Source organism: Pholis gunnellus, assembly GCF_910591455.1.
Source record: "Pholis gunnellus genome assembly, chromosome: 22".
Taxonomy (NCBI): Eukaryota; Metazoa; Chordata; class Actinopteri; order Perciformes; family Pholidae; genus Pholis; species Pholis gunnellus.
The window spans coordinates 2,509,483-2,536,835 of record NC_136549.1 but is presented as its reverse complement, the minus strand read 5'-3'; the positions used below and the strand labels follow the sequence as shown (position 1 = coordinate 2,536,835).

Here is a 27,353-nt window from a genome sequence, read left to right as displayed (position 1 = left end):
GCTGCCGCTGTCGAGTATAAGCTGGCTGTCGCGAGCCGAACCACTGCCACTCCTCTGACTCACACAGTCACACGCATAGAGGCAGGTGTGTGTGCGTGGGTGCGCGCGTGTGTCTAGCAGCGCACATACCTCAGCAGCAGGTCGGACAAATCCTGCAGCATTTTGGATTCATTTTTTAACCTTTTTTTTAAATATATATATTCATAACACCGCCATTATGTTGTGGACGGCGAGTCAAGTCTTAAGGAAATTCTCCACCTCATCCGTGAGTAACGTTTCTTCTGCCGCACCAGAGAATGAATAGAGCTTTTGATAGATAAAAAAACTAAAATACTGTTAATAGTGAACGCATGCCAGGTCGGCAGTGACGTGAGGAGGACTGAACCGGGCTCGACCCTGATTACGGATCAGTGAGTCACAGTTCATGTCGAGGTCTTCACGGGTTATTTTTCAACAAATGATTCAAATGAATTAGACGGTGGTGTATCGGTGCCAGTTTGCCACGTTACCACCGACCGGCTCGCCCACCTCTATCTCCGCCCCTCTCTCCCGGTAGCTACTGTACACGATGTGGAGGAGTTGCATCAGCATGTGAGCTCCACACTGTACACCGTCAGTCAGCAGCTTAGTGACGAGCCCGCAGCGCTGCACGGGAGAGCGGGACGTTGACAATCAGCCCATTCATTCGTTGTTACCGGGGCACTGTCATTTCCCAGCAGCGTGTCGTTTGCTACTTTGCAAATACGTGGCTTTGAATACATAACGAAGCACGTGCTGAAATGTAATGTAACAGTCCGGGGCGGCGCTTCGAGCGGCTCGACACTTGACAGGACCGTTCAGATGAGCGGGGGAAACCCGAAACGTCCCTCCATGAACACATGTGCTGCTTCAGGCAGGTGGGAGGGGTGCGCTTCAATCTTCTCTGGATTGGGGCTGTGCTCTCTGTCGGCCAATAGCTTTACTCAGAGCCGACTGTAACCGAAGAATGAATGGGGGGGGGGGGGGGGGGGATAATCCCACCCCTTCATGCTTTTTTACAATCCAATCAGTTATTTGGGGAATTGGTTAGTTATGATTAGTCAAGCATATGAACCTTTCACGGATTGCATTTTGGCATTTCTTTTTTCTTCTTATTTAAATCTTTGTAGTTGCATACGAACTTAATAACTTTGGGTTTTGGACAGTTTGTCCGATACAACAAGACTTCTGAAGACGTATTTTGTAGACCAAACAATCAGTTGACTAATTACAAAGAAAGATCAATAATAAAAATGATGGTTGTATTATAACTTAGAAAATGAATAGTCAGAAATACTTGTTGTCTTTGCAGCAACTTAAGCAGGTGTTTGTTCTTTTGATCAAAGTGGAGGGTTGACCCGTATAGAGAGGCAAAGTCCCGCCCCTTCCAGTAGACCTTATTCCGCTAAAGAATGTCAACGGAGAGACGAATCGTTTTAGTTTTTTTTAACCCGGTTTGAATTGCGGCACACATTGTTTGTCAAAGATCATTTTGCACGTCAAGAAAGTTGCAATTTTGTCGTAAAAAAGTACGAGTAGGCTTTTACATTAACAAACATCGGATGTGTAGTTCATGGCATGATTCAAACAAGATCAAACATTTTTAAAATTTGGTGTGGGGGGGACTTGGTCTCTCTTTATGGGACTAATAGTCAGGATATCTTCTGATGGGGTACAGGATTTATTCTTTAAAAATATTGTCTATTGCAAGTTCCCCAACTTTACTTTAGTGTCTCTTTTTTAAGAGATGTGTCTTGTCGGCTCTTCTGGCCCCCCTGGTGCTCAAGGCACTTTCCTGCAGTTGCTTGCTGCAGAGGCCACCTTTGCATTGGGTTTTTCTTTGCCAGTTCCACAACATCTGCAGAACTCACAAGCTCAGAGAGAGTGTGTATGTACCCAGACGAATATTTCGAGTAGCCTACTGCAGATTTACCCTGGCTAAAGCCGAAACTAACGTGTCTGTGTTTGCTCTCCTTTCAGAATTCCTACCAGAATAAGCTTAAACTCGCAATAATAGGTCAGAGCCTGTTCGGCCAGGAGGTGTACAGCAACCTGAGGAAGCAGGGTCACAAGGTGGTGGGCGTGTTCACGGTCCCCGACAAGGACGGCAAGGCCGACCCCCTTGGTGAGTTTACCTCGGTTTGTGTCATTCCACCTCTAGTCGCACTAAATGTATCAGAGAAACTGTGGTGCTTTCTAGGGAATTTGAAAACCCAAAGCAACTGCAGGAAACAACATACAAATACCAGGTTTTATGAGTAGAGATGGAATAAATGTTGGCGTCTTACAGCCAACAGTGAGGAACAAACTGCAGTCTGGACTCTGGTCATCTCTGGTCCTCTCTGAGTCCATCGCGTCTTTACTTCCCCCGCTGCACAGACATTAGACTCGTTCGAGATGAGCCAGGCCTGATCCGAATCAATCACCGGTGATCACTGCTCAATGCATGCTGGGTAGATTTGTGTCCAACTTGATCCCGACTTGCTCTGACGTCATGAACACGTGGTCGACGATAACCTCACGAGAGCGAGGCGGCCGCAGTTTTTAGAGTCAGGCACCGCAGTTGCTCTCCACCGACTGGATGACCCAAAGCATGATGGGAAACGCCTGGCTGTCTCCGGATCAGAGAGCTGATTGGCTCTTAGATTTGACAACAAACAACACGTTTTGTAGAAAATCCTAATTTTCTGTGTAATTCCAATACTTAACACTAGATTGTTGGCTGTTAGTCTGAAATTGTGTAAGAAAGGTTTAATCTAAAAACGCATCTCGTGTGATTAATAATAATAATAAAGCGTATTTATAGAAAACATATCAAAGCGAGCAGCAAAGTGTTTCACGGGCAGACATAAAAAGAACAAAGGATAGCATACATTGCAGATACACGCACATTTCCTCATCAATCTATATTTACAAACACACATGAATGAAACCTCACGAGGTCTGTAAACTACAGGAGCTACTTGCAAGTTTACAGTGACTTAGACCTTGTCACAACTGGTAGACACGCATGGAGAAACCGAAAGCACGACCCAGAGAGCAGGGTTAGGTGTAGTAAAGAAAATAAGGCAGAGATCGGATAAAGTAACCGTTTGGGTGGAGGCTGAAATGTGTCAATGATATCACAGAGTGTCAAAAACTGCAAGCACATTCAAGACTTTAACCAAAGTTCTTTTGTTTCGATAAAGTAACGTTTGACAACGTTGGCTTCTTTAGTTAAAGCAGTCAGCATTCATTGATTTTTATTTGGGCCTCTTAGGGGAGATAACGTTGACTATTACCCCCTTATTAAGTTGATGTTCGTAAGGTGTTATAATATAAAATAACACTTATAATTGGACAACGAGAAATAACAAAAAAAATCCAACAGAGTAAAAGTTTTGTAATGGGTTGGTGCAAAAACCATAAGCCCGAGAATCTTGGATGTGACGGCCCCCGATGGTCCGGGTCCCCTCTGGGTCATCACAGGCCCTGTGCTGTGGCTGAGGTGGATGCTCCTGGACAAAGGCGTGCCTTTATCCCGCGTTAGCTGCGGGATAGTGGCTCTATTGTCTGTGTGTGTGTGTGTGTGTGTCTGTGTGTGTGTGTGTGTGTGTGTGTGTGTGTGTGTGTGTGTGTGGAGAGAGGCCCTGTGTGACCCCTCGAGACGCAGCGTTGAGGGGAAACGTCTACGATATGATGCAACCTTTCCAGGAAGCTGCATCCCCCGTCAGCTATCAGCTGCCCCTTGACGTAACCCTGCCTGTCGTCCTCCTTTATTCTCTAGTATATTATATATTATTCTACTATTTCCGGTTCTGAACACATTCCTGCCTCCTCAACAACAAGTGGAGGGAGGTCAATACTCTATATTCAAAATGCACATTTAGTGTTTATTTAATATTCTTGCAATGTAGGCAGTTAGTATCCACAGTACGCTCAGGGAAGTTTATTCTTCAGCACATAAACTGTCTATTGATAGTCTCCATTCATATCTCACATTTCAGAGTTCCAGAAAAGGTCCTTACCTAGAAATGCATTGAAAGTTCGAGCAATTATATAAAGATTGAAATGAGCTGAAGTATGGGCTAGAGCTGGTCAGCTGGGCTGATATTTTGTTTCACATTAGCTTATTATTTAAAATATGTACTAATGTTGCAGCACAGCAATGCCAAAGACATTTTAGGTTATTTAGAAACAGCACCTCCATTACAATTGATGCAATGTAGTGGATATTATGGTCACCATTCTTTAATAACCCAATGTGAGGTTTCCTTTAAAAATGTTTATGTCAATTTAAATATCAACCCATCTTTATTAGAATGTTTTAACCTCTCTCGAGTATTATTATTATTATTGGCCTCATAAACCCAGTATCTCTTCTAAGAAGGTCAATTTAAAATCTGGTGGAGTTTGGGTTAAAGGGTTTTGTATTTTTCAACCTTGAGCCAGTTTCCCATGTTTTTTGTGCAAGTAACTAATCGGTTAAATATCTCATTTTTGAATTGGTCCAGTATTGAGTGAGAAAGCTGCAATGTGATTGCTCAGGGCAACTCCTCACCGTCAATGTATGCCCACTAAAAGAGCTGACAGGCTGAGATTGTTAGAAATGTCTGACAACATTATGGAAAGAACCCTACAGAGAAATAAAACCTTTTTCTTTACCTTTCACTTGATCCGGTCTGATTGTTATTGTGTCTAATCCGGTCCCGCTCAAGGAGAAGTCTTGTTCGGAAATATATCGCAAGAGGATTATGAGGTTGCCGAAAGACAGCAGTGACTGAGAGTTTAAGAGAGGAGTGCAGAAACCTTAGCTTAGTGTTGTCTAACAGATTTTCAATGTTGATTTATCTGATTTCGACAATGTGCATAAGGCCGAGACTTCTCCTTGAGCGAGACTGCAGCGCTCTCGCCATAGACTGTACATATATGAGAAGTGGACGTAATCATCGCAACGTCACTCATTGGTTTAAATACTGCCATTATTGAAATTTTGCCGTCGCCGTCTTGACTTTTTGCAACCAATGAACAGAAGTGACCATATTTAGAATGCAGAGGAGTGACGTAAAGAAGCCGTATATGGTTCTGGTAGCGGTAGAGACCTGTCACAGTAGCCCCGCCCCTAAAGCATACCCTGCTTTATGGTCTGTTTGACTCTAAATGGACCATCATTTACTAAATGAACATCATGCTGTATTGAAGAAGACTTGAAACTAGAGATTGAGACCATAAACTGTTTACTGAGGTAATAAATCAAGAGAGAAGTAGAGTCATTTTCTCAAAGACTCAATCGGACATTCTTTTTGCAACCGGGGGATTCTCCCCCTGATGGTCCGCATCGGCTTTACTTGTCAGAACCGGAGGTTGCCGCCTGGCTTTCAATCGATACTGGACCAATTATAGAACAACTGTTGTCCCCATTAGTCACCTAGAAACAAAAACATGGCAAAAAATGGTCCCTTTAAGATTCCAACCATGAACCCCAATTTCCCCGATCCACTTAATTTCTGCTTTCTAAACGGTATCCGTAAACTCACCTCTTCTCTTTCAGCGGCGGCGGCGGAGAAGGACGGGACGCCGGTGTTCAAGTTCCCGCGGTGGCGGCTCAAGGGGAAGCCCATCCCGGAGGTTGTGGAAGCCTACAAGGCGGTGGGTGCCGAGCTCAACGTCATGCCCTTCTGCTCCCAGTTCATCCCCATGAACGTCATCGATGACCCCAAGCACGGCTCCATCATCTACCACCCCTCCATCCTGCCCCTGCACAGAGGAGCTTCAGCCATCAACTGGTGAGGGGGAGGGGAGGGAGGGAATCCATAGACTTTATGTATTAACTGACGACTGCAGAGGACAGCCGTGTGAGAGACACCTGTAGAAGTCCATCAAGGAGACGTACTTTGTTCATTTTGTGTGGTAATGGCAGCACATTAACAGAATGACCGTTTTATTATTGTGTCATGCGTATCACTGTGGACAGCCCACATCTGCTTACAAGACACCTTAAATCCTAGGGGTGCAACGTATCACAAACCTCACAGTTCGGTTCAGATCACGGTTTTTGAGTCACGGATTGAATCATTTTTTGGATCAGCAAAGCAAAGGGGAGCAGACAAATATAACTTTGCTTTCCATTTATTAATTAAAGAACTTCAAGAACACTTAAAGCAAAAAACTTTGGGCTATAGTCTTACATAAAAACAAATGCCGTGGTGATAACTTGTTGTTGTGGTGGTGGCTTGGCCCCCGTCGCTGACAGACTGGGATGGTGGCGCTTCATATGTGTGGACATGCCCGATATATGATCGTTGTCGTATGTCTTTCTGTTCAAACAACGCCTACATACCGTAAAGGTTTTGTCCACCACCCTCATCCCGTCATTATAAGTTACAGGGAAGTCAAAATGTTCCCAAACATGCAACTTCAATGATGCCGGGGGTTTCTCAAGTTCCTCCGCTCGCCATGACTTTCACCGTTAAATGCTTTTAACATGTTCTGTTCACATGAACACACTACTGCTTTATATCTGTTGACCTTAAATTCAATACAAGTAGCGGAAGAGAATAACTGGACTTTACTGCAGCTCCCGGAGTTACAAGCGTGTTCCTATTATGCAATCCATGGTTTTATTCATCACATTTATTTAACGACAAATAGTTTTTAGCCAAAATACAAACTCCTGCCTTTGACTGAATTCAGACCACGTCACATGTTGCGGTGATAAGCGCAGGGTTGTGCGGCGGTGTGGTTAAGTGTCGCATAAATGGCCAATTTGATTTGAGTTACGTTCGCCAACCACAGTGTGAAGTAAAAATAGATTTTGCCACAGGGCCTTTTTATTTTTGGGCATCCCATAATGTCCTCACCGCCGCAGCCTAAACACACTACACACATTATCCAGGAGTATCCTTAAAAAATCTATCCGATTTTTCCAGAACATGAATACTTCATGTGATTCAAAGAAGTGTCCACCCGATAACCTATTCAAACTATTCAAATATCCTGAATGATAACTTACCTCTGAATGTTTGTGTCTCTCCCACAACACACACCTGTAACCACTACTGATTGCTTTAAATAGAACATCACTGTTTGTGCCATGCTTAAGCAGGTAAAACATTGACAATAAACAGAAGGACATGTAATAGGAAGCCAATCAATTACAATGTATTGTTTTTTATATTTGCCATATACAATATAAGGCAGCCACCATGCACCACATAACAGAACTGTTACCAAAACATTCTTTACCACTACCAAACTGTGCTAGCATGTACAGCACATCAGTCAAACAAGCCTTATTGATATGTCACATTCCATACAGGTTCATACACGTTAGTGCTGGTTCCATGTCAATGTGCAATGTCACAATGGGAGATAAATGAACACAAAAAGAGAAACCGGATATCAGAATTAAAGGCCAAATAACACATTTTATTCTCATACAAGTGAAATGTTTAATTTATTAGCTTTGTTTGCTAATTTGAGCTAACTTTGCATAGATATTGTGTTCGGTAATTGTAACTTGTATCACTAAGTAAATATGTTGGCTGTAGGATTCTTCTCTACTTCTCCACTAACGCTACATTTTCAGCTGTAACCATCACCACACAAGCTAGCTTCCTCTGCAGTTCTTTTTGTTCTTTTCTTCACAACAGCTAAAAGGCTAAAAATGCATAGTTCACAGGCCCGAAGTCCCCTCTGTGTTCCAGGACAGAGTGGAGGTAGAGGAGGGTGTGTGCTATCTGTCTGTGTAGCTGGAGGTTGAAACCAGTTCTGTTTGACCCTAAACTCAGAACAAGCTGGTTTTGTTATCGCTCCCTCTTGCCAGTCAGTTTGTTCTCTGCCCTTACTATCACTCTGTTCCTGTATCACTCTGGGTAAATAAAGAAGTTCTGCTATCTTTCAATCGTTTAAACACAACCTTTCCATTTATGCCACATATACCACTGTTTGGCAGTGGTGATATTACTACCAGCTGCTAAAAAAAAAGTAATGTAACCCTCCTGTTATGTTGCGGGTCAAATTGACCCGTTTCAAAGTTTGAAAATCTAGAAAAAATATTTTAAAGTACTTTTTCTGTATGAAACTTCTTCTGCTTGCCTTAATTAGGGTAATCAACGTGAAAAAAATTAAATAAAAAATATCATGTATTTGCAACCCCCCCCTGCAGGTTTATATAACAGAGATGATGTTCGTGTCAATTTGACCCGGCAGTGAAAGTGGAGGCTATAAGGGGTCAGAAGGGTCAAGTTTAGACCATTTCTTTCTTTGAAAATGTGAGACAAAGTATCTCTTACTCCTCCCAACATGTTTCACCCCATTTCACACACACACACACACACACACACACACACACATACACACCCACACACACACACACACACACACACACACACAGGTGCGGTCTCACTACCGCACCTGTGCGAGAAAGATACTATTTTGGCAGGAACCTTTTTTTTTCTCGTGGGAAAACTCCGCCCACACTTAGCAGGAGAGGGGAGAAACATATGAAAGGGTTGCTTGGGAGTCCTACCAACATTACACTCTGCAGATACATGCAACACAGCAGCTTACTGGAGGACCACATGAGCAACAGAAACAAAAGGATGACAGCCCTGGAGGCTCTGGAGCACATCCTTGATCACGACAGTGAAATAGAGGAGGATGTGTCTGAAGATGAAGACCATCTTGAGGTCAATTCAGATTATAATGGTGCTGATTATGAACCATCAGATGAGGAAACTGATATACCTGATCCTCCAAGCGAGACATTCGTGTCAAAAAATTGTGAAATACAGTGTTCATCCTCACCCAACACACGTATACCCAAAATATTATAAAGACAGTGGCAACATGTATTAGCACAAAGCACACCGTGACACTCGTGTGCTGTGTAGACACACACACACACACACACACACACACACACCTACACACACACACACACACACACACACACACCTCGTTCATTGTGTTCATATCTTGTTAATTTTTGTAAATGTCTGTTTCTTAACACTACAAGTAAACATGAGTAAAGTTTACTTTCAATACAAATCCTCATGACTCATTTAGCTTGATTTTGAGTGAGCGGGTCAATATGACCCTGAACAGCAGAGGTGTCTCATCTCCATTTACCTACATCACCCCATGAAAAAAATAATGTTTCAAAATGTAAAAATAATTTAGAGAAAAATACATGTTATGGTAGACTAATGCAATTTACATCTAGGTTTTTCCAATGTACCTAAAAAATAGTTTGAACCTGTATTTTTCATTAAAACAAGTGAGTTATCCTCATTGAACTATGATCTATGGAGGGGTGAATTACTTCATTCCACTAAATACTGATTGAATTGTTAGTAAGGGTGTTGGTGATGAGGTACAAACTATATTTATTAGGATTTTTTGGTTTCTGACAACTTTTGGATGATTAAACATGCACCGGGTCATATTGACCCGCGAACATCATGGCTGTACCTAAGAAACGAACATAACAGGAGGGTTAAGTCAGAAGGAATAGTTTGAAATTTTGAGAAATGTACTTTTTTCTTTCCCCGAGTGAGACGATCTTTCAATTTTTGTACGAATTAGACAACCAGTTGTTACGATAACAACTTGTTAGATAATGAGCTTTAAATATGCTGGTAGGTGGGTATGTTTTTTTTGTTTTGGACAGAGAAAGGCCCTGCTTCAAGTATTTATGCTAAGCTAGGCTAATCATCCAATATCTTAAATTGGCTCTGCATTTAACGGACAGACATGAGATAATGATGTAATGTTGATCTAGTCATAACTCTTGGCAAGAAAGTGAATGAGCATACACCAAACTATTCCTTTTAGGTGTAACATGTTAATTTAAGCTGCAGACTGTTAGCCTCACAAAGACCAACTACATCTCATTGAACATTAGAGAGTTTGACTGTAGAGTAGTCTCAGTTATTTAAAAAGTGCACTTAGAATAGTGCAAATCTCTGCCACGTGTGTCTGCAACGACCACTGCTGTAATGTTTTATTAATTAATGCAAACCACAATTGTTCACCCCAAGCGTATCGGTACGAATCTTTCACTTACTCCATTCATCCAGTTTCTATACTTTATTCATTTCACGGACGTGACGGGCCCGGAGCTTATCCCAACATGCATTGGGTGAGAGGCGGGTGCACCCTGGACAGGTCACTTGTCTGTAACAGAGCTAACACCATTTACAGGCTCTGGAAAAACTAATATATTCTAAACTCACTTGCATGAGCCTTAAGAAAATGTGTAAATATATTCAATTGCCCAGTGAGAACCGACGGCAGACGGCTTGTTTGTTTCACAGTCCTATCAACAGTCTGACTGCCTCGGTCTCACATAGATTTTATCTTTTCTTTGTCTTATTCTGCTCCATTTGGTCAGGTTTATGTTCCACTTTACATCCTATATATCAGACTGTTATGGCACCGCTCCAAGGTTGGGTTATTGTTCTGTGTGTCACCAGGACCCTGATCCACGGTGATAAGAAGGCTGGATTCACAGTGTTCTGGGCTGACGACGGCCTGGACACCGGACCCATCCTGCTGCAGAGGGAGTGTGCTATGGAGCCCAACGACACCGTGGACACCCTCTACAACCGCTTCCTCTTCCCAGAGGGCATCAAGGCTATGGTAACCACCTGGAATTTAATATTTTTCAGATGAACTACTCTCTTTGATCACATGAGGATTAAAATCAAGAGTCTCTTATCAGCATACATTTATATAGAACCCTTTTATTCAACTTGAGTAATCCCTCAACAACATATTAAAACAAGTTTCCTGGGGCAGGTGGAGTCGGTGCAGCTCATAGCTGACGGGAAGGCCCCTCGGATTCCCCAGACAGAGGAAGGAGCGAGCTACGAGGGCATTCAGAAGAAGTCCAACTCCAAGGTGAGAGATCTTACTTCAGACAGCAGCCCCACAGTCTGATACGTGATTTTGATTTGAGTTCTTTAAACAGGCCGGTTTCATCAGTTCAGTCTGGAGCACCAGCCTGGCCTTTGCCGGGCAAAAGTGAATCGCCCTACAGGAAATAAATAACGTACACCAAAACATCTGACATGTCACTGCTTTCAATGTTGGCCGGTAAAAAAGACGCTTCTGAATGTGTGAGTGAAATATGGGGATGGGCTTTCAAAAGCTGCTTCTTTTTCAGATGTGGTTCCACCAGGATTTTATGAGCTAAGACGCTAACAAATCTCTCGTCAAACCTTTTTATCTCTCCTCTCTCTTTTTATTTATTAGCAACAATTGATAGCAAACGTAGAGGTTCTTGTGTTGAGCTGACTGTTACTGGTTGCTGGTTCATAAACACAGCTGAAGTGCATCTGGTTTAGACACTGTAGCAAGGATCTGTCAAGGCTGTAAGGGGGTAGGAGTGGTAACCGCTCTTTATATAATAAGGGTTTTATTTTATTCTCCTGTTTTTTTAAATGTTTTCCTTTATTTAGGATCACCTTATAAGCAGCAGTTGACACATTTGTTCATCTTTTACAATAGTTATAGAACACAAAGACATAACAAATGGGTGTTTTTCATTTGAGTTAAAGAAAAAAAATAAAAGAAATAAACATTTAAATGAACATTGAATGAATTTTTAAATGAAGGGCGAGTTCATTTTCCACTTCTGACAAATTTCTTCAAATCTAGTTTCCTGAAGCCTGATGGAGAAGGGGATTGTTTCTATAACAAAGGCTTCATAAATGATATTATCCATTCTTCTGTGGATGGGGTGTCTGGATTAAGCCATTTCTTTTTTAGCGGCTACACTCGGTATTCCAAACAATTAGTTTGTTCTAATAAGTGTTTAATCTAAAAGCCCAAAAATGTTTTTTTTTCCCAGTTAAGTAATTTTAGTCCCATTTATAGTATCTGTATGAATCCAAAAAGTATTTTAAACACGTGGAGGTGGTTGGCCTCCTGGGAGCCACAGTTCCTCCAGCAGCCTGCATTCATAGACTTCTGAGCAGGTGTGGGCTGAGCTTGATATCCTCCATTGAAAGTTTTTATCATGGAAAAATGTCATTCCATTAAATGCAAATATCTCCTAAATTCACAGATTTGTATTATATAAATGTAGCCCAACAGTGCCAGGTATGTAAGATTGAGTGGCTGCCTGGAGGAAAGAGGCGGGGCTGATCTTAGCTGCTCTCTGATTTGCCACTTGGAGCCACGTTTGCTGGCAGGTAATCTAGATGTGCTATTCTTAGTGCAGATGGTTTTCGTTTCCAGCATCGTTTTACCACGTGTTGCTCAGCGAGCGGGGACCAGCTGCTGGGCTTCCCTCTCATTCTCAGAAATGGGGGTGATCCGGTCTTGAAATGAATCCGACCCTTCAGCATGTCTCTCTCTGTCCCTGCAGGTCAACCTGGCCCAACCGGCCGAGGCCATCCACGACTGGATCCGCGGCCATGACAAAGTCCCCGGTGCCTGGACCGTCGTTGATGGTCAGGTGCGTTTTCCTGGAACACAAAGCAGCAAAGAAAACACACATATGCACTCTGTATGTTGTGAGGTCAGACTGATAGTGGTTTGCAGGGCTGACATAGATCCTGGTATTTTTGGTATGAGGCGGATGTTCAGTAACTTAGACGTTTTTGTCAAGTCCTGGAGGAGTTGAAATGTGAGCTCACATATGTTGTGGTTTCAAAGAATGGTGTCATTAAACCAGCCATTTAAGCAACTTTTCTTTTTTAACTTTTAATATTATAATAATAATAAAAATTTCATAGCACTGACATTTGAAGGTTAACTTTTTTATGCTGATTAAACAAATGAGACACAACGTGTGTATCAGTGAGTTTTAGAGGTGCTGGTAGGCGGATGTCGTTACCTTTATGATGGAACCAGGCTAGCTGTCTCGCCCTTGTTTCCAGTCTTTGTGCTAAGCTAAGCTAACTGGTGCTTGGTTCGTATTTAGTGTGGAATCGATCTCTAAACTCTTCGCGTGAAAGCAAATTTAACAATCTGTCGAACTATTCCTTTAAAAGGTCAGCTGGAGAAAATGCTTACAGAACCTCAGCAGAGGGCAGTCCCACATACAATGAAGAGGATGTTACAAAGATGTGATTAAATTAGGCTTGCTGAACCGGTAGCACCATATTCAAATGTGACCATTGCGAGTTAATAAAATATCTGATTGAATTCCTCCTCTGTTCTTCCTCAGTCTGTGACCCTGTACGGCTCGTCTATGCTGGGGGGGTCTGTACCTGCCGGTCAGCCCCTGGAGATTGAGGGGGCGTCCCAGCCCGGCCTGGTCACCAAGAATGGCCTTGTGCTGTACGGAAGCGACGGGAAAGCCGTGAGTGTCTCTGTCGTACTACAAAACAAACATTCAGAGCAAACAAAGGTAGCGTTGGGGGTCAGTCCTCATGCCTCTGTTGGCTGTTGGTTCAGATGCACTCCAGATACAGTGGAGACTGCTAGGTGATTCAAACGCAGCTGGAGATGAGTCAAATACAGCGTGTGTTGTGTGTGTGTGTGTGATCCATCCTGTGTTTGGTCCCCAGCTCCTGGTGAAGAACCTGCAGTTCGAAGACGGGAAGATGATCGCTGCCTCAAAATACTTCTCCTCTGGAGAAAGCTCCAGCGTGGAGCTGACCGATGATGAAAAGAAGATGGCGGAGGAGATCAGGGCAAGTTACTGGCGGCGGACTGTGTTCAGCTGATCGTGGCCCACGAGCAAGCTTCTGCTTCTCTTGAATATGTTTTTTTTTTGTGAGCTGACCCAAGAGATTGTGGCTGACTGAGAATGCTTTCATTTATCACAGAACATCTGGAAGGGTATCCTCAGCAATGTCCCAGCCATTGAGGACACCACAGACTTCTTCAAGTGCGGAGCCGCCTCCATGGATGTGGTCAGGTGAGGGAGCAGGCCGGTGCAGCCATGGGTCAGAAATGATTGACCTGTTACTTTGGACCAGAGTTAGAAGTAGTGCTTCAAGTTGCAGTTGAGTAAATCCCAAACTATGGAAGCCCTGAGAGGCCAGTGCGAAAGAAAAATGCTGGTGATTCATTTTTTGGAAGAAAAAAACGGTTTTGCCAGGATAATCTTTCTAAGTTCCTTTTAAATATTCACCTGTAAAAACCGGTTAAAAAAAAAGAAAAAACCTTCTTACATTTTAACACAAGGTACATATATTGTAGGATAGCAAGCACCTCTTGTGACCGAAATTAGTATTACAACAACACATAGATACCGTATGGTCAAGATGGCACAGTGATAATGAAAACAGGGATTTATTCATACGTATCGTGCCTAACTTTAGTGGATCATAACATGTCGGATATGCAATGGCGCCAGTTCAAACATTTCAGTTTTTGAGAAACAAAAAAAGGCCAGAAAGCGGCCTTCAACCGACCAGGTAAGGCTTGTTTTTAGCCTAGCAGATTGCAGAAAGATGTACGTAAATCTATGAATTTTTATAAACCCTTTACGATCCTAAAGAAAATACTGTGCAGGTACTGAGCAGTACTGTAAGCCCTGATGGAGCGCTGCTGTCTGTTGTGTGCAGGCTGGTGGAGGAGGTGAAGCAGAAGTGCGCCAGCGTCCAGCTGCAAAGCGAGGACGTGTACATGGCTACCACCTTCCGGGACTTCATCCAGATGTTTGTCCGCAAGCTGAGAGGGGAGGACCAGGAGGAGGAGCTGGTCATCAACTATGTGAGTCCCCCAATTTTATATCTCAGTGAGCCCAAACTGAGCGTGCTGATTTTTAACCAAAGTGGGGTGAGATCCTTTCCGTTTAACTTCCAAATAGGTAGGTGATTGTGGGTTGTGATTGTTGCACTGCTACTGTTGTATTTTATCCAGGCAACAAAAGAAATAAACAACATGACAGTGAAGATGCCAAACCAGTGTTTCATCAACGGAAAGTTTGAGGATTCAGAAAACGGCAAGGTCTACGACACCATCAACCCTACTGACGGATCAGTGAGTCACTGTCATATGAATACACACACACACACACACACACACGGAAGGTTTCGTTCTCGCATTAATCATTAGACCGCGTGTGACCATTGCATCCTTGTGATCTGCTAGGTGATCTGCAAGGTGTCCTATGCCTCGGTGGGGGATGTGGACCGGGCGGTGGCGGCTGCCAAAGAAGCTTATTATAGCGGACCCTGGGGCAGGATGAACCCTAGAGACAGAGGGAGTATGCTTTACAAGTGAGTAGCTCCACCTAGAGGACTGCAGTGGGACTGCACAAAGCGCAGAGGTCTGTTCTGTAAATGACATGTCCCGTGTTCTGCTTTGTGTAAAAATCAAGAACCAAAAAGGAGAATTTCCTATTTTTTTTGTTTCATTATGATGTCCACTAGTTTTTGGCTACGTACATGGAGACCTCATTAACATACAGCCAAATGTTGCTTAAAGCAGTCAGGTCATATCACAGGCTATATACGATTTTATGGTCATCAGAATGCTTCAGTATGTTGTCCAATGTCAACTGAGAGAGTTGGAACATACTGGATTTGAATGGCTATATAACCTTTTATCCCAACTTTATTCATAGATTTTCAATATAACACAAGATTGTGCACAAAATCATTGCATCTACAGCGTTATATCAGACGACAGACAAAAAAACAGAAATCTCTTTTCAGAGATTGTTTTAATCCATGATGATCAAATCTAGACCTTTTAGCTCTGGGACGGAACGCCACTTTAGTCCACAAGCTTACATCAAATAAAAATGGCTGCCATAAATGATAGACCCTTTCAGTTGAGCCTCCAAGAGTAAACTTTATCTTTTCTAGGTGTAGAGACTGCATAAGTTCTCCAATCCACTGAGTATGTGATGGTGGTGGTTGTTTTTCCCCACTACAGCAGAGTTGGGCGTCTAACTACTTGAGAATCAAAAGCTAGGAGAGTTAGCTTATATTCCAGAAATATCTCTGTAAATGTCCTAAAAACAGAAGTCCAATAAGGGGACACTCTTGGACGAGTCCAGAAAGTTTCAATAAAGGAGCCTATTTGTAATTTACATCTGTTCCAATTAAGGTCCAAATCAGGATAAATCTTTTTATTTGAGAAGTGAAGCCGATGTACCACTTTAAACTTTGTGAGCCTGTGTCGAGAGCAAATGGAGGCAGCATGAACTCGTTCAGTAATGGACTTCCAAACATTCTCTGAGAATTAGTCCTCGTCTCTCATGCCCCCCCCCCCCCAGGCTGGCAGACCTGATGGAGGAACACCAGGAGGAACTGGCCACCATCGAGTCCGTCGACTCAGGAGCTGTGTACACGCTGGCCCTTAAGACCCACGTGGGCATGTCCATCCAGACCTTCCGATACTTTGCTGGCTGGTGCGACAAGATCCACGTGGGTTTAACATTCGGACACACACACACACACACACGCTGCAGTTTTAATTGATTGTGACACCAGAGGTTTTCCTGTTGCAGGGCAAGACGATCCCCATCAACCAGGCGAGGCCCAATCGCAATCTGACCTTCACCAAGAGAGAGCCTCTGGGGTAAAAGTGCTGAGTTTTACCGAGCGCTTCCTACAACATTGTCGCTGATTGTGTGTTTCTTACTCTGTGTGTCTTATCCTTACTTCAGTGTGTGTGCCATCATCATCCCGTGGAACTATCCTCTCATGATGCTGGCGTGGAAGAGCGCCGCCTGCCTCGCAGCGGGAAACACGCTCGTTCTCAAACCCGCGCAGGTGAGAACGCCGCGCACACACACTTTAACTTGCATATTAGTGCTAATATAACTGAATATTCACCAGGTTGGAGATAAATGTGCTGACAAAGGCTGAATGGACCCGGTGAGTGTCTCATGCATTATCCCCCAATGTTTACAGGTCACTCCGTTGACGGCGCTGAAGTTTGCCGAGCTGTCGGTGAAAGCCGGCATTCCGAAAGGAGTCATAAACATTTTGCCAGGCTCAGGTAATGAACACGCATACAGGATCCACGTAGTCTGTTTTCTGTTCTTACTGTTTGTGATGTTTGTCTTTGAGGTCATGAGGTGAATTACAAATGAGTGCAAATAGATTCTGACCGATAATATTCAGTGGTACCTGACATCAGTCGCTTGTTAAAGGAACAGCGTTTAGGGTTCAGGAGGGTCCATTGGCAGAAATGGAATATAATCTGATACTTACTTGAGTGTATGATCACCTGAAACTAAAAAATGATTGTGTTTTCATTAGCTTAGAATGAGCCCTTCATATCTACATAGGGAGTGTTTGGTAGACAAACCAAACACTGCCTCTCTCTCGAGAGAGAGACTTTTATGTTTGGCGTAGGCCTGCCGTATTTCTCTGACACGCTCGGCAGACAGGAGAAGTATCAGTTGGTTGCAATCTGCAACCTCACCGCTAGATGCCACCAAATCCTACTTCAATGCAAAGGAGAACCCCTGGTAACAGGTGTGATATTCCCTTCTCAGTCTGTTGTAATTGTTTCAAGAGACTCAAAAAGATAAACCTTTTTTTTTGTTTTTTTTTCACTAAACTAAATAATTTAGTGTGGCAGATTTCCAGTTTCCTTTTCTAGTGTGTGGTTGGGAACTGTTGCGCAAAGATACGTCTATATGTGCCTCGTGTTCTGAAATTTGTACGGGTCTGGAATATATATTTGTAAGTAAAAATCTGGTGATATGCTATTTTTTTTTCTTAATTCCATGAAAAGACCAAACGTAACAATGAATGTATCTCCTAACAAGTATGCTGTGTGTATCAAAGCCTGATACATCTTCTTCCTCTGAGCCATAGAGCTCCATTGCTGTTGAAATCACATCAGTGAGCCACACTGTTGAACGGGGTGACCTGTACCTACATCACCATGAATACACTGTAGTTTGTTTTGACTCAATCCCACATACACCACCCTGCTGCCTCACTAAAGCACCAAATGTGGATTAATCCGCCACTGGAAATAGTTCCAAAGAAATGCACTGTTTCCTCCTGTTTGAGTAACGTTTGATGAAAACTACAGGGACCAGCTGTTTCAGGAAATAACGAGTACTTTATAAATCAAATGAAAGTTTACATTTGCAGGCCCCTTGTGAAGATTTACATCTTCAGAAGGAACCAATGGGCTTAGAGCTGAGAGCCACAGACATGGGAGGGAAGTGAGAAAGTATTGAGAGACGGACCCACACATGGCTGGATTTAGTTTTTGTGGTATCCGTTGACAAAAGGAATAGTCCACAGTAACACGTAACCTGTTCTGTCCTCCAGGTGGTATGGTGGGACAACGTCTGTCCGACCACCCGGACATCCGCAAGCTGGGCTTCACTGGCTCCACACCCATCGGCAAACAGATCATGAAGAGGTATCAGCTGGCGAACTCATTGCTCGGTCGACTTAACTGTCTTGTGAAACTTCATGCCTCTTCTTTTATCTTGTGACTTCCTGTTGCAGCTGTGCGCTCAGCAACCTGAAGAAGGTTTCTCTGGAGCTAGGGGGGAAGTCGCCTCTCATCATCTTCGCTGACTGCGACATGGACAAGGCTGTTCGCATGGTGAGAGAGTGAGGGAGGGGCTGGTTTTTACACCAATCAATACATTTTTGTTTTTAATTGATAGAAGGTTCACCTCAAACTTTGTATTATTTATTAACATTTTGTGGTTCCAGGTTCTCAAATGTGAGGATTTGCTGTTTCTATGATTTTAAATTGAATAAGTTTAGGTGCAGGAATGTTTTTTGAACAAAACAACAAATTTGACCTTGGCTTCAGGGAAATTATGATGGTCATTTTTCACAATGTTTTTTAGAGACTAAATTATTTATCGAAGGAATAAAATAACACATAAATCAATAATAAAAATATTCATAAGTTAAAGCCATACACAATGTCTGCCTAGACTACAGTGATGACTGAAAGCTTGGTCATGATCAAACATTCTTTAATAAGAATATATTTTAGTGTGATCATTGTAAAAAAATAAATAATTATACCTTCATTTAATGCATTTTAATACTTAAAGAAAGCTCTAGTTAATGCGCAAGAGAATAAAGTGTGTGTGTGTGTGTGTGTGTGTGTGTGTGTGTGTGTGTGTGTGTGTGTGTGTGTGTGTGTGTGTGTGTGTGTGTGTGTGTGTGTGTGTGTGTGTGTGTGTGTGTGTGTGTGTGTGTGTCTGCTTGCTGCTCCACAGGGCATGAGCTCCGTGTATTTCAACAAGGGGGAGAACTGCATCGCTGCCGGACGTCTGTTTGTGGAGGAGTCCGTTCACGATGAGTTCATCAGCCGAGTGGTGCGTGAGCCAAAAGACTGAGAAAGAATAAGAGTGGTGCAGGAACGAGTCCTAAAACACCGAAATGAGTCAGCATTTTTTGCACTTCTGGTTCCCTCGTCTTAAAGTCAGTGGGTTTATATTCAATGGGTTTTTGGTTAGATGCCTGAAATAATGTATTTGGTTTACACAAGCTTAAGAGATGTTAACGTTTTATTCTACGACATAGAAAAAAACTCCAAAATTCTTGGGTGGGATATTCACTGACATATTCCAAGGCTTTTTGTTGAGGGAACCAGTGCAATGCCAACTTCCGCGTAGGCCTACAAAAATGTCATCCCTGCAGCTCTCTATATAGTACATTAAAAGGGGACTTCAATATAGTTCGGGGACTGACTCCTGCACTTCCAATAATGTAATTTGATAGTGTCATATTGAGCGGAAGAAACACGGAACTGCATCATTAATCTCTCCCTCCTTTCCAACCTCTAAGGTGGAAGAGCTCAAGAAGATGAAGATTGGAGACCCACTGGATCGCTCCACGGACCACGGCCCACAGAACCACAAAGCCCACCTGGACAAGCTGCTGGAGTACTGCGAGGTTGGGCTGAAGGAGGGAGCGACGCTGGTGTACGGAGGGAAGCAGGTGGACAGGCCAGGTAGAACGCACACAGAGACTCTCTGAGTGCAACAGCACAATGTCTGTAGCTAATGGGACTCATTCTCAGTCCACTCAGGTCACCTTTACACACACGGTGTGTGTTTAGAAGCGGTGGGTTTATCTGTATTAACTGTGGCGTGTCTGCTTTTAAAATTCTGCTTTTATTTGACGTATCTGCACTCACCTGTTGAGTTTACCTGTTCTTTCCTTCTTTAACAATCTTTAGTTTATGTGCAGACTAAGATAAGGGTGCAACTAATAATTGGATTCACTACAGAATATGGTCAATTATTACCACAGTGTCAAGTTTTGTTCAACTGTTTATTTCCTAGTGTTTGTGTTTTTCACAAATATAATACACCATAGAAATCTTTCACTCTCCCCAAACTATACAGTGTATCTTTATGAAGGATAGTTTGGATTGTTAACAGTGGTAATAGCTACATGCTAATATTTAGATGAACATTATCTCTCAGCTGCGAGCCACTAAGCTACCTAGCAAGCTAGCTATTTACTTTTTTTACAACTTCAGGGAGATATTGGTGCATTTGTGCTCAAACATTACCACAGTTACGTTGCTCAGTCTAAAGAGGGAAGTTAGAAAATGTATCATTTATAACTTTTGATAAAAGCTCTTTTCAAGTTAGCTGTTTCTCATTTCAGCAGCTTTGTCTTGTTTTCGGTCTTCTCTGTAGAAGCTTTAGCATCATTGTTAACGTTAGCTAATTATTGATTTGGTAATTTTCCCTTCAGGTTTTTTCATGGAGCCCACAGTGTTCACTAATGTGGAAGACCACATGTTCATGGCCAAAGAGGAGTCCTTCGGCCCCGTCATGGTGGTGTCCAAATTCAAAGATGGGTGAGTCATCAAAAAGGTATCTTGCTGCAGTTAATGCAGTGCTATTCGAGATGCTAACCAGTATTCTCTGTACCTCCTGCGAACCACAGCGACGTGGACGGCGTGCTGCAGAGAGCCAATGACACAGAGTACGGCCTGGCCTCGGGCGTGTTCACCCGCGACATCAACAAGGCCATGTACGTGAGCGAGCGGCTTGACGCCGGAACGGTATTCGTCAACACCTACAATAAGACCGACGTGGCTTCACCTTTTGGGGGCTTCAAACAGTCCGGCTTCGGCAAAGACCTCGGTGAGTAGAGACACAAATGTCATGGCATGGATTTAGAAAGTCAGAGTTTTTGTTTTGTTTTGCTTAGTTGAACATTTGTGTCATTGATATATTGACTGGAATAAAGGGTGTGTGTGTGGGGGGGGGGGGGGTTTTACACATGAAGGCCAGATCACTAGTTACAATTACAACTCAACCTATGGAGGAATTTGTTTCTCAATGGAGCTCAGATCGATCGGTGCTAGGCTATGCTAACATTGTAGCAGCTCCATCAACACTCACAACAACGTCATCTAGACATAAATATGACAGCGTCTTTTTCATTGTTTGGTTTACACACACACACACATTTATACACATAGTTTGGTCCGGTCTCTATTGATATGAGGTGTCGTAGAGCTCTGGGTGAACACAGACGGCTACAGTATTTATTTCCTGATTCAACAACGGCAGAACGTCAGTGATGACATGAGAAACATCTCAACGCTGATAGGCTATCGCGCCGCAGCGTCACGCCATTTTTTTCGCCAAAGTTGAAAAATGTAAACTTGCACGTTTGGGGCATTTTGGCATTTGACGCGAATTCGCGCTGCGCCAAACATGCCAAATTCGCATCACTCCAGTCTCATCGCGTCTGTCGCACAACACGTGTCGCAACAGGTGCGGCTGTTTCAAAAATACCCCTTAGCAAAGCGTGTCAGTGTGCAACCAGGCGATCAAATGTAAATAATAGGGGGGAAATTATTCAGTAGAAACATTGAGCTCTTGCTGTTGCTCTGGGAAAATTATATAGTTTATCGTGATTAACTAACACTAATATCAATGTCTGTTCCACACACATCTACCTGCATTTGAACAGGAAGTAAGTGGTAAAGTAGTAAAGCCCGCCTCTTGCTTGATTTGATTTTTTAACTTTTAATGCGCGTCTAAAAACCAGCGCAAGAAAGTAGCTCACGCAAGGCGTTTGTAGGAAAACAATGGTTTTGAGGGCAACCCGCTTCTAGCAACGCATCTCGGTGTGATCGACCCCATACTTGATTTTTTTTTTTTCAGCATATTGCTGGAAATGGCCTTCCATATTTTTCAACACGCATACAGCAATTTGGTGTTAACTTGATTAAAGAGAGGAATGGGTTTAATCACAGCTTTGACCAGTGGCTCCCCCTAAGGAGACGCAAGATAAAAAGGCTTATGAAGGAAACATGTTTCGGGTACTATACATTCTGCTCACTATTTCTGGCTTTGTGGAATGCAGGATACTTCATCTTCTTTGGGGTTTCTTAAAACTCAATCAAAGACAATCTGACAAAGAAAAATCCCTGTTTGGTTAAAGTGTTCACAACTCAATCACGTGATGCTTGTTTTGTTGTTGGTGTGGTCCACAGGAGAGGATGCTCTCCTGGAATATCTCAAGACCAAAGCAGTGACTGTGGAGTACTGAGGCACAGACTCCCAACAAACTCTGACCCACATCTGAACAAGAAGGGACTCGTCTGTCTGTTTCAGTCAGACATCCAGCTTCATTCAGCATTGCTTCTGGACTGTGTGTGTGTGTGTGTGTGTGTGTGTGTGTGTGTGTGTGTGTGTGTGTGTACTGCATGAATGAGAGCCACAGTTTGGACTACGTGTCTGTCTTTTCTTGGCTTTCCGTGTAAAAAGTCACATCATGGACAAAGGGACACGAGTGGTTTACACCCATCTGGGTATCTTACATAGAACCCTGAGTTGGACACCTGATGGGAGTCGAGCTGGTTCTGACTATTTTCAAGGTTTCAGTTCCATAAGAGTGTGTTTTACGTTAAAACACAGTTTTCAATCTCAAACCTGTTTTCCCGTCATCATCAATCATGTTAAGCAGTTCTGTTAAAAATTAGAAAATCATCTGAAATCAGTCCTTTCTCATCCACTTGTAATGCTGCCTTCATCATTCCTTTCATATTTCTGTTTCCTCTTGAACAGCTTTTCGTCTGTTGTTTCGTACCAGAAAATAGACAAAGTTCTTAGTTTATGGATATAACTCATCTGCACATGAATGTGAATGTTGAAGCTTGTGTTTAGCTGCCCATGGGTTGAGTTTTGGAGTACATTACATTACATTACAGTCATTTAGCAGACGCTTTTATCCAAAGCGACTTACAATAAGTGTATTCAACATCGGTATTCAAGAGAACTACTAGTCACCAGAAGTCATAAGTGCATCTCCTTTTTTAAACGAGCATCTAAGAGCATAAACCAACGAATACAATAAGTGCAACAAACTAGTATGAATACAATAAGTGCTAAGTGGAAGGCTCAGGGTAGTACTTCTTGAAGAGGTGAGTTTTCAGCCTGCGCTGAAAGATGGGCAGCGACTCTGCTGTCCTGACGTCAGTGGGAAGTTCATTCCACCACTGTGGGGCCAGGACAGAGAACAGCCGTGGGCCATCGGCCGCAGGGACCTCTGAGCGATGGGGCAACCAACCAAGACAGTGCCCTGCCTAACAGGACTAAACTGGAAAGCTTCATTCAGTTAGTAAACCAAATATAAGTACGTAAAGCTGTTTGTGGTCAAGATTGATCATTGACCTGATGGGAAAACAGGATTCGGGCCAAAAAGCTAGAGTTACATTTGAATCGTTAATCCATATCAAAGCAGTTTGTGAAAATAATCTTAGCTCACGGTCCACTTACCAGGTTTTTTCACTGAAAGGTTTTCAACCATGTGACGGGTGTTCGACACGGCGTTGTGGTTTTATGGTTGTGATTTTGTTGTCTAAATCTAACTCTGTCGTTATTTTCAGCCCAGCCATGATGTTTTTCCAAATCCAAATAAGTGGTTTTGTTGCTTAAACCTAACTTTAAAAGAAAAAGTCGTTTTGAATGACACAAATCGAGCCCCTTTACCTGAAACCAATAGATTGCATTTTGTGGCTATGTGGTGAGACTGTGTTGGTACAGTAGGCTCCAGCTCTGCATCACTGCATCAAGGTGAGAAGTTAAACCTCTGGAGGTCAGCAACAAGATTCTCAGGGGGTGTTACGGTCTAATATTTTGTTAGACTATTGTTTTTAAGGTAAAGAATGAACTTTCGCACTCTCATTAAAAACAAACTGGTAGCCGTAGAACAAGGATTGTTGACACAGTTTTATTCTGTGTTGATTGGTTAAAGTCTTAATGAGGACTGACTTCACGACCGTACTTTTAGAATGATTTCTTCCTCGTTAGGTAGATTTGACTTCTGTATACAAATCATCATTCAGAGACTTGAAACTTGGTTACGACAAGTAATCCATTAGTTAACATTTAGTCACTGTTGTATTTCATTTTGTATGACTATTTATAATTTCTATTGAAGTGTTTGGCAGCTCTGACATCCAGTACTTGTGATTTCCGTTGTTTCCTAGCATCACATTCACACGTTATGTCGTGAGGAGATCTTGTTTAACACTTAGCAATGATAAATGCAAATAGTTTAATTTAAATGGTTGTATGACAGACGGTTCTCAAACCTCAGAGGAGTTTTTACAGGCTTAGCGTCACCACATGATGACTGTCACTTGGACAAAAAAAGATGTGATTCACTTCTCAGGCATGTTTCAGATTGTGTTAGGAATGGCTCTCCTTTATTGGAAGTCTGAACTTTGGGTCAGAATGGAATATTGTTGATCAGTATTTTATTGCCACTACATCGAGCTATGGTGAGCCATTTTCATTTTTCTCTCCCATCACACACACTCATCATGTCCTCGCTGCTGTCTGCTCCCACATCACTTTAGACATTCAGTCTCTTCCCTTTGGTAAATTGGACCTTTTTTTTGTAAATATTTTTTAACAATGGAGGGAAAATGATTTGATATATTTTTGTCAGACAGAGGCAGACTGTATGTTCAAACACTATATTATATTTGTTAAAGACACACCAGCTAGATGTTTATTTATGTAAGGGATTGTGTACAGTGATCTTATTACACGGCTGCTTATTAAATAAATCAACAATTTAATTCAAATATGGATTGCTTTTAAAAATAATTGTATTGCTTCCACTAAAAAGAAACAGTCCTCTCGCTGTGTACTTGGATCAGAACTGCGTCCAGAACAACGGTCTGTTATTCACGGCATTGGTCTGCTGTACAGAAATAACAGATCGCAGAAGGTCCTACATTTCAAACAATCAGAATGGAGTGAAATGAGTTTTCTATCTGTCCCACATTATCAGTAGAGGCAGCAAGGGCTAAGAAGCAAGTGTGGGACCTGTCTCTTGAATACAGCATGTCTTCAGCCAGTAATGTCATACGACGGTGAATAAACTTTGATTTGAATTTGACTGTGTGATGCTGCTGTGACTCAGAAAACATGGTGGGAGTAAAGAGTGATCCTGCTCTTTCCAGAAGTGGTGCTACGATCATTATTTAGAGTGTGTTCCTGGAAATATGTTGAAAGTAAATGTAATATCGAACACATGTTGTAGTGTCCTCACATTTGATAAAGATAAATACTTCCTGCACAAGAGGTTGTATAGACCCGTGGTTCTCAAATGGGGGTACGTGAAGGCACTCCAGGGGGTACGTGAGATTAATTTTAAATAGATTTAAAATTAGCATCCATTCGAAAATCGCTGAAAAATAGTTATTTAATAAATATTCAATAAAATATAAGTGTAAGTTCATAAACTGAATTTTATATTCAGTAGGCTATTCAATTTCATTATCCTAAACCAGGAGTCGGCAGGATGTGGCTCTTCGGCCCCTCTGTTGCGGCTCCCTGAGTCCTCCGTCCACACGGCGTTTAAGCATCGTTTTCAAGATGATCTCCGTCCAGACTTAAACGCCTGAAAACGAATAACACATAACTATTGACGTACACTGGGCATGCAGTGGGTGCCGGTGTTACGTCCTACTGGTTTTCAAACCTACTGGTTTCCTTCCGTGCGTGTGTTGTGTTCGTGTAACAGCAGCAGCTGTTTTCTGCCTCTGTTGCCAGATTCATCACACATTCACAAACATATTGCTGGAGATCTAAAAGCCACATCTCATATATATTGCGGGGATTACGATTGTCTAAGTGAGCACTACATCACAGCCACGTATGAAGAAATACATTGAAGAAAATATATTTATGGAAAGATCGCATCAACCTGGATTCCAACTTTGTCGAGCAAAATTGTAAAATATTCAAAAACGGCCGCGCTACGCGATGCGCCACTTGCATCTTACGTTGCTGTCTAGCGCCTTTCCCTGCCGGTGGCTGATCATGATCTGCAGAGCCCCGCCCTCAGTAAACTATCAATGGATAAATCCAAAAACAGAAAAGTCACGGAGGAAAATAGAGTTTAATTCTGCGTGGACGTATTCATTTGCTTTCACTGCCAACGATGCTGGTTTACCTGTATGCTTGATATGTGGCGAGAAATTTACAGACAACAAAAAATGTAATGTTGAAAGACGCTTCCAGAACAAACACATAGCATTAGCTGAAAGTATCACGTTGGAGATGAGCGACAAAGAGCGATTCCTCTGCTGCAGCAAACTCTCCTCTTCAGAAGAGTTTGATATCGTTAGAACACATAAAATAGCAATAAAATGTCAACAAGTGTCTTTATTCTTGTTCTATAATTTCATAAATACAACAAACTATAGTTTTTGTATATATATTATAACTATATATAAAACTTTATAAACTGTGACATCAAATAGCTCCAGACAAATTTTATTTGGTGGAAAATAGATCAAAATGTCTCTTTGGATAGTAAAGGTTGCCGACCCCTGAACTAAACAATGCAATCTTCAGTGTTGACAGTTTAATAAATCAGACACTGATGATCTTTTTTTCAACCAAAAACGCTTTGTGCTGGTTAGGGGGTACTTGGCTGAAAAGCTATTTCACAGAGCGTACATCACTGAGAAAAGGTTGAGAACCACTCTTCCAAGGGGTTGGTTCAATGTCAAGGAAACATGTTCTTGTTGACCTCTAGTGGTATCTGACCATGCAGAACATTTTGGATTGATTTGTCCACATTTCCCTGTTTCTAAAGTGTTGTTGTCTAATGACTAAGAGCAGCCAAGTTAAAAAAACATGTAATGTTTGCACACAGTTAAAAAACATGTAAACTCCTCATGATAATGTTCAAATGAGGAGCACACATCAGCCGAATATTCCAGGATATACATGAAGGTCAATGTGAAGTTTAAAACAAAATAACCTCTTAATTGCAGGTTTCTTCTCACTGTAGATCAATACCTAAAGTAAATGTGATCACGAAGATGCTCCTGAAATAAAGAAATAAATCCCCGGACTGGTATTACGTGACACCAGTGAAGATATGGATTGTGGAATGCTTCTGGTCAGGTGAGGAACCCCACCGGTCACCCCTGGCTACAGCAGG

General features: G+C 42.4%; 1 protein-coding gene across 1 annotated transcript; it reads left to right on the top strand.

Annotated features, from left to right (window-relative positions):
• The first annotated feature begins 69 nt into the window (after positions 1 to 69).
• On the top strand, positions 70 to 25,357 carry aldh1l2 (aldehyde dehydrogenase 1 family, member L2). Its single transcript, XM_079183836.1, has 23 exons — positions 70 to 265; positions 1,999 to 2,143; positions 5,549 to 5,783; positions 10,476 to 10,641; positions 10,801 to 10,902; positions 12,374 to 12,463; positions 13,178 to 13,312; positions 13,521 to 13,646; positions 13,782 to 13,873; positions 14,526 to 14,673; positions 14,824 to 14,943; positions 15,055 to 15,182; positions 16,187 to 16,337; positions 16,421 to 16,491; positions 16,580 to 16,685; positions 16,827 to 16,914; positions 18,210 to 18,303; positions 18,393 to 18,492; positions 19,127 to 19,225; positions 19,698 to 19,863; positions 20,619 to 20,724; positions 20,814 to 21,013; positions 22,378 to 25,357. The coding sequence occupies exons 1-23, from the start codon at positions 218 to 220 to the stop codon at positions 22,431 to 22,433; spliced, it is 2,772 nt and encodes a 923-aa protein (XP_079039962.1). The 5' UTR covers positions 70 to 217; the 3' UTR covers positions 22,434 to 25,357.
• Positions 25,358 to 27,353: the final 1,996 nt, after the last annotated feature.

Bases quoted from the DNA above. Each gene is read 5' to 3' on its own strand.
- aldh1l2 (XM_079183836.1), top strand. From the start codon at position 218: ATGTTGTGGACGGCGAGTCAAGTCTTAAGGAAATTCTCCACCTCATCC. The intron at 16,338-16,420 runs GTGGGTTTAACA...TTCCTGTTGCAG, and splicing joins GCTGGTGCGACAAGATCCAC to GGCAAGACGATCCCCATCAA. The intron at 16,686-16,826 runs GTGAGAACGCCG...CAATGTTTACAG, and splicing joins TCGTTCTCAAACCCGCGCAG to GTCACTCCGTTGACGGCGCT.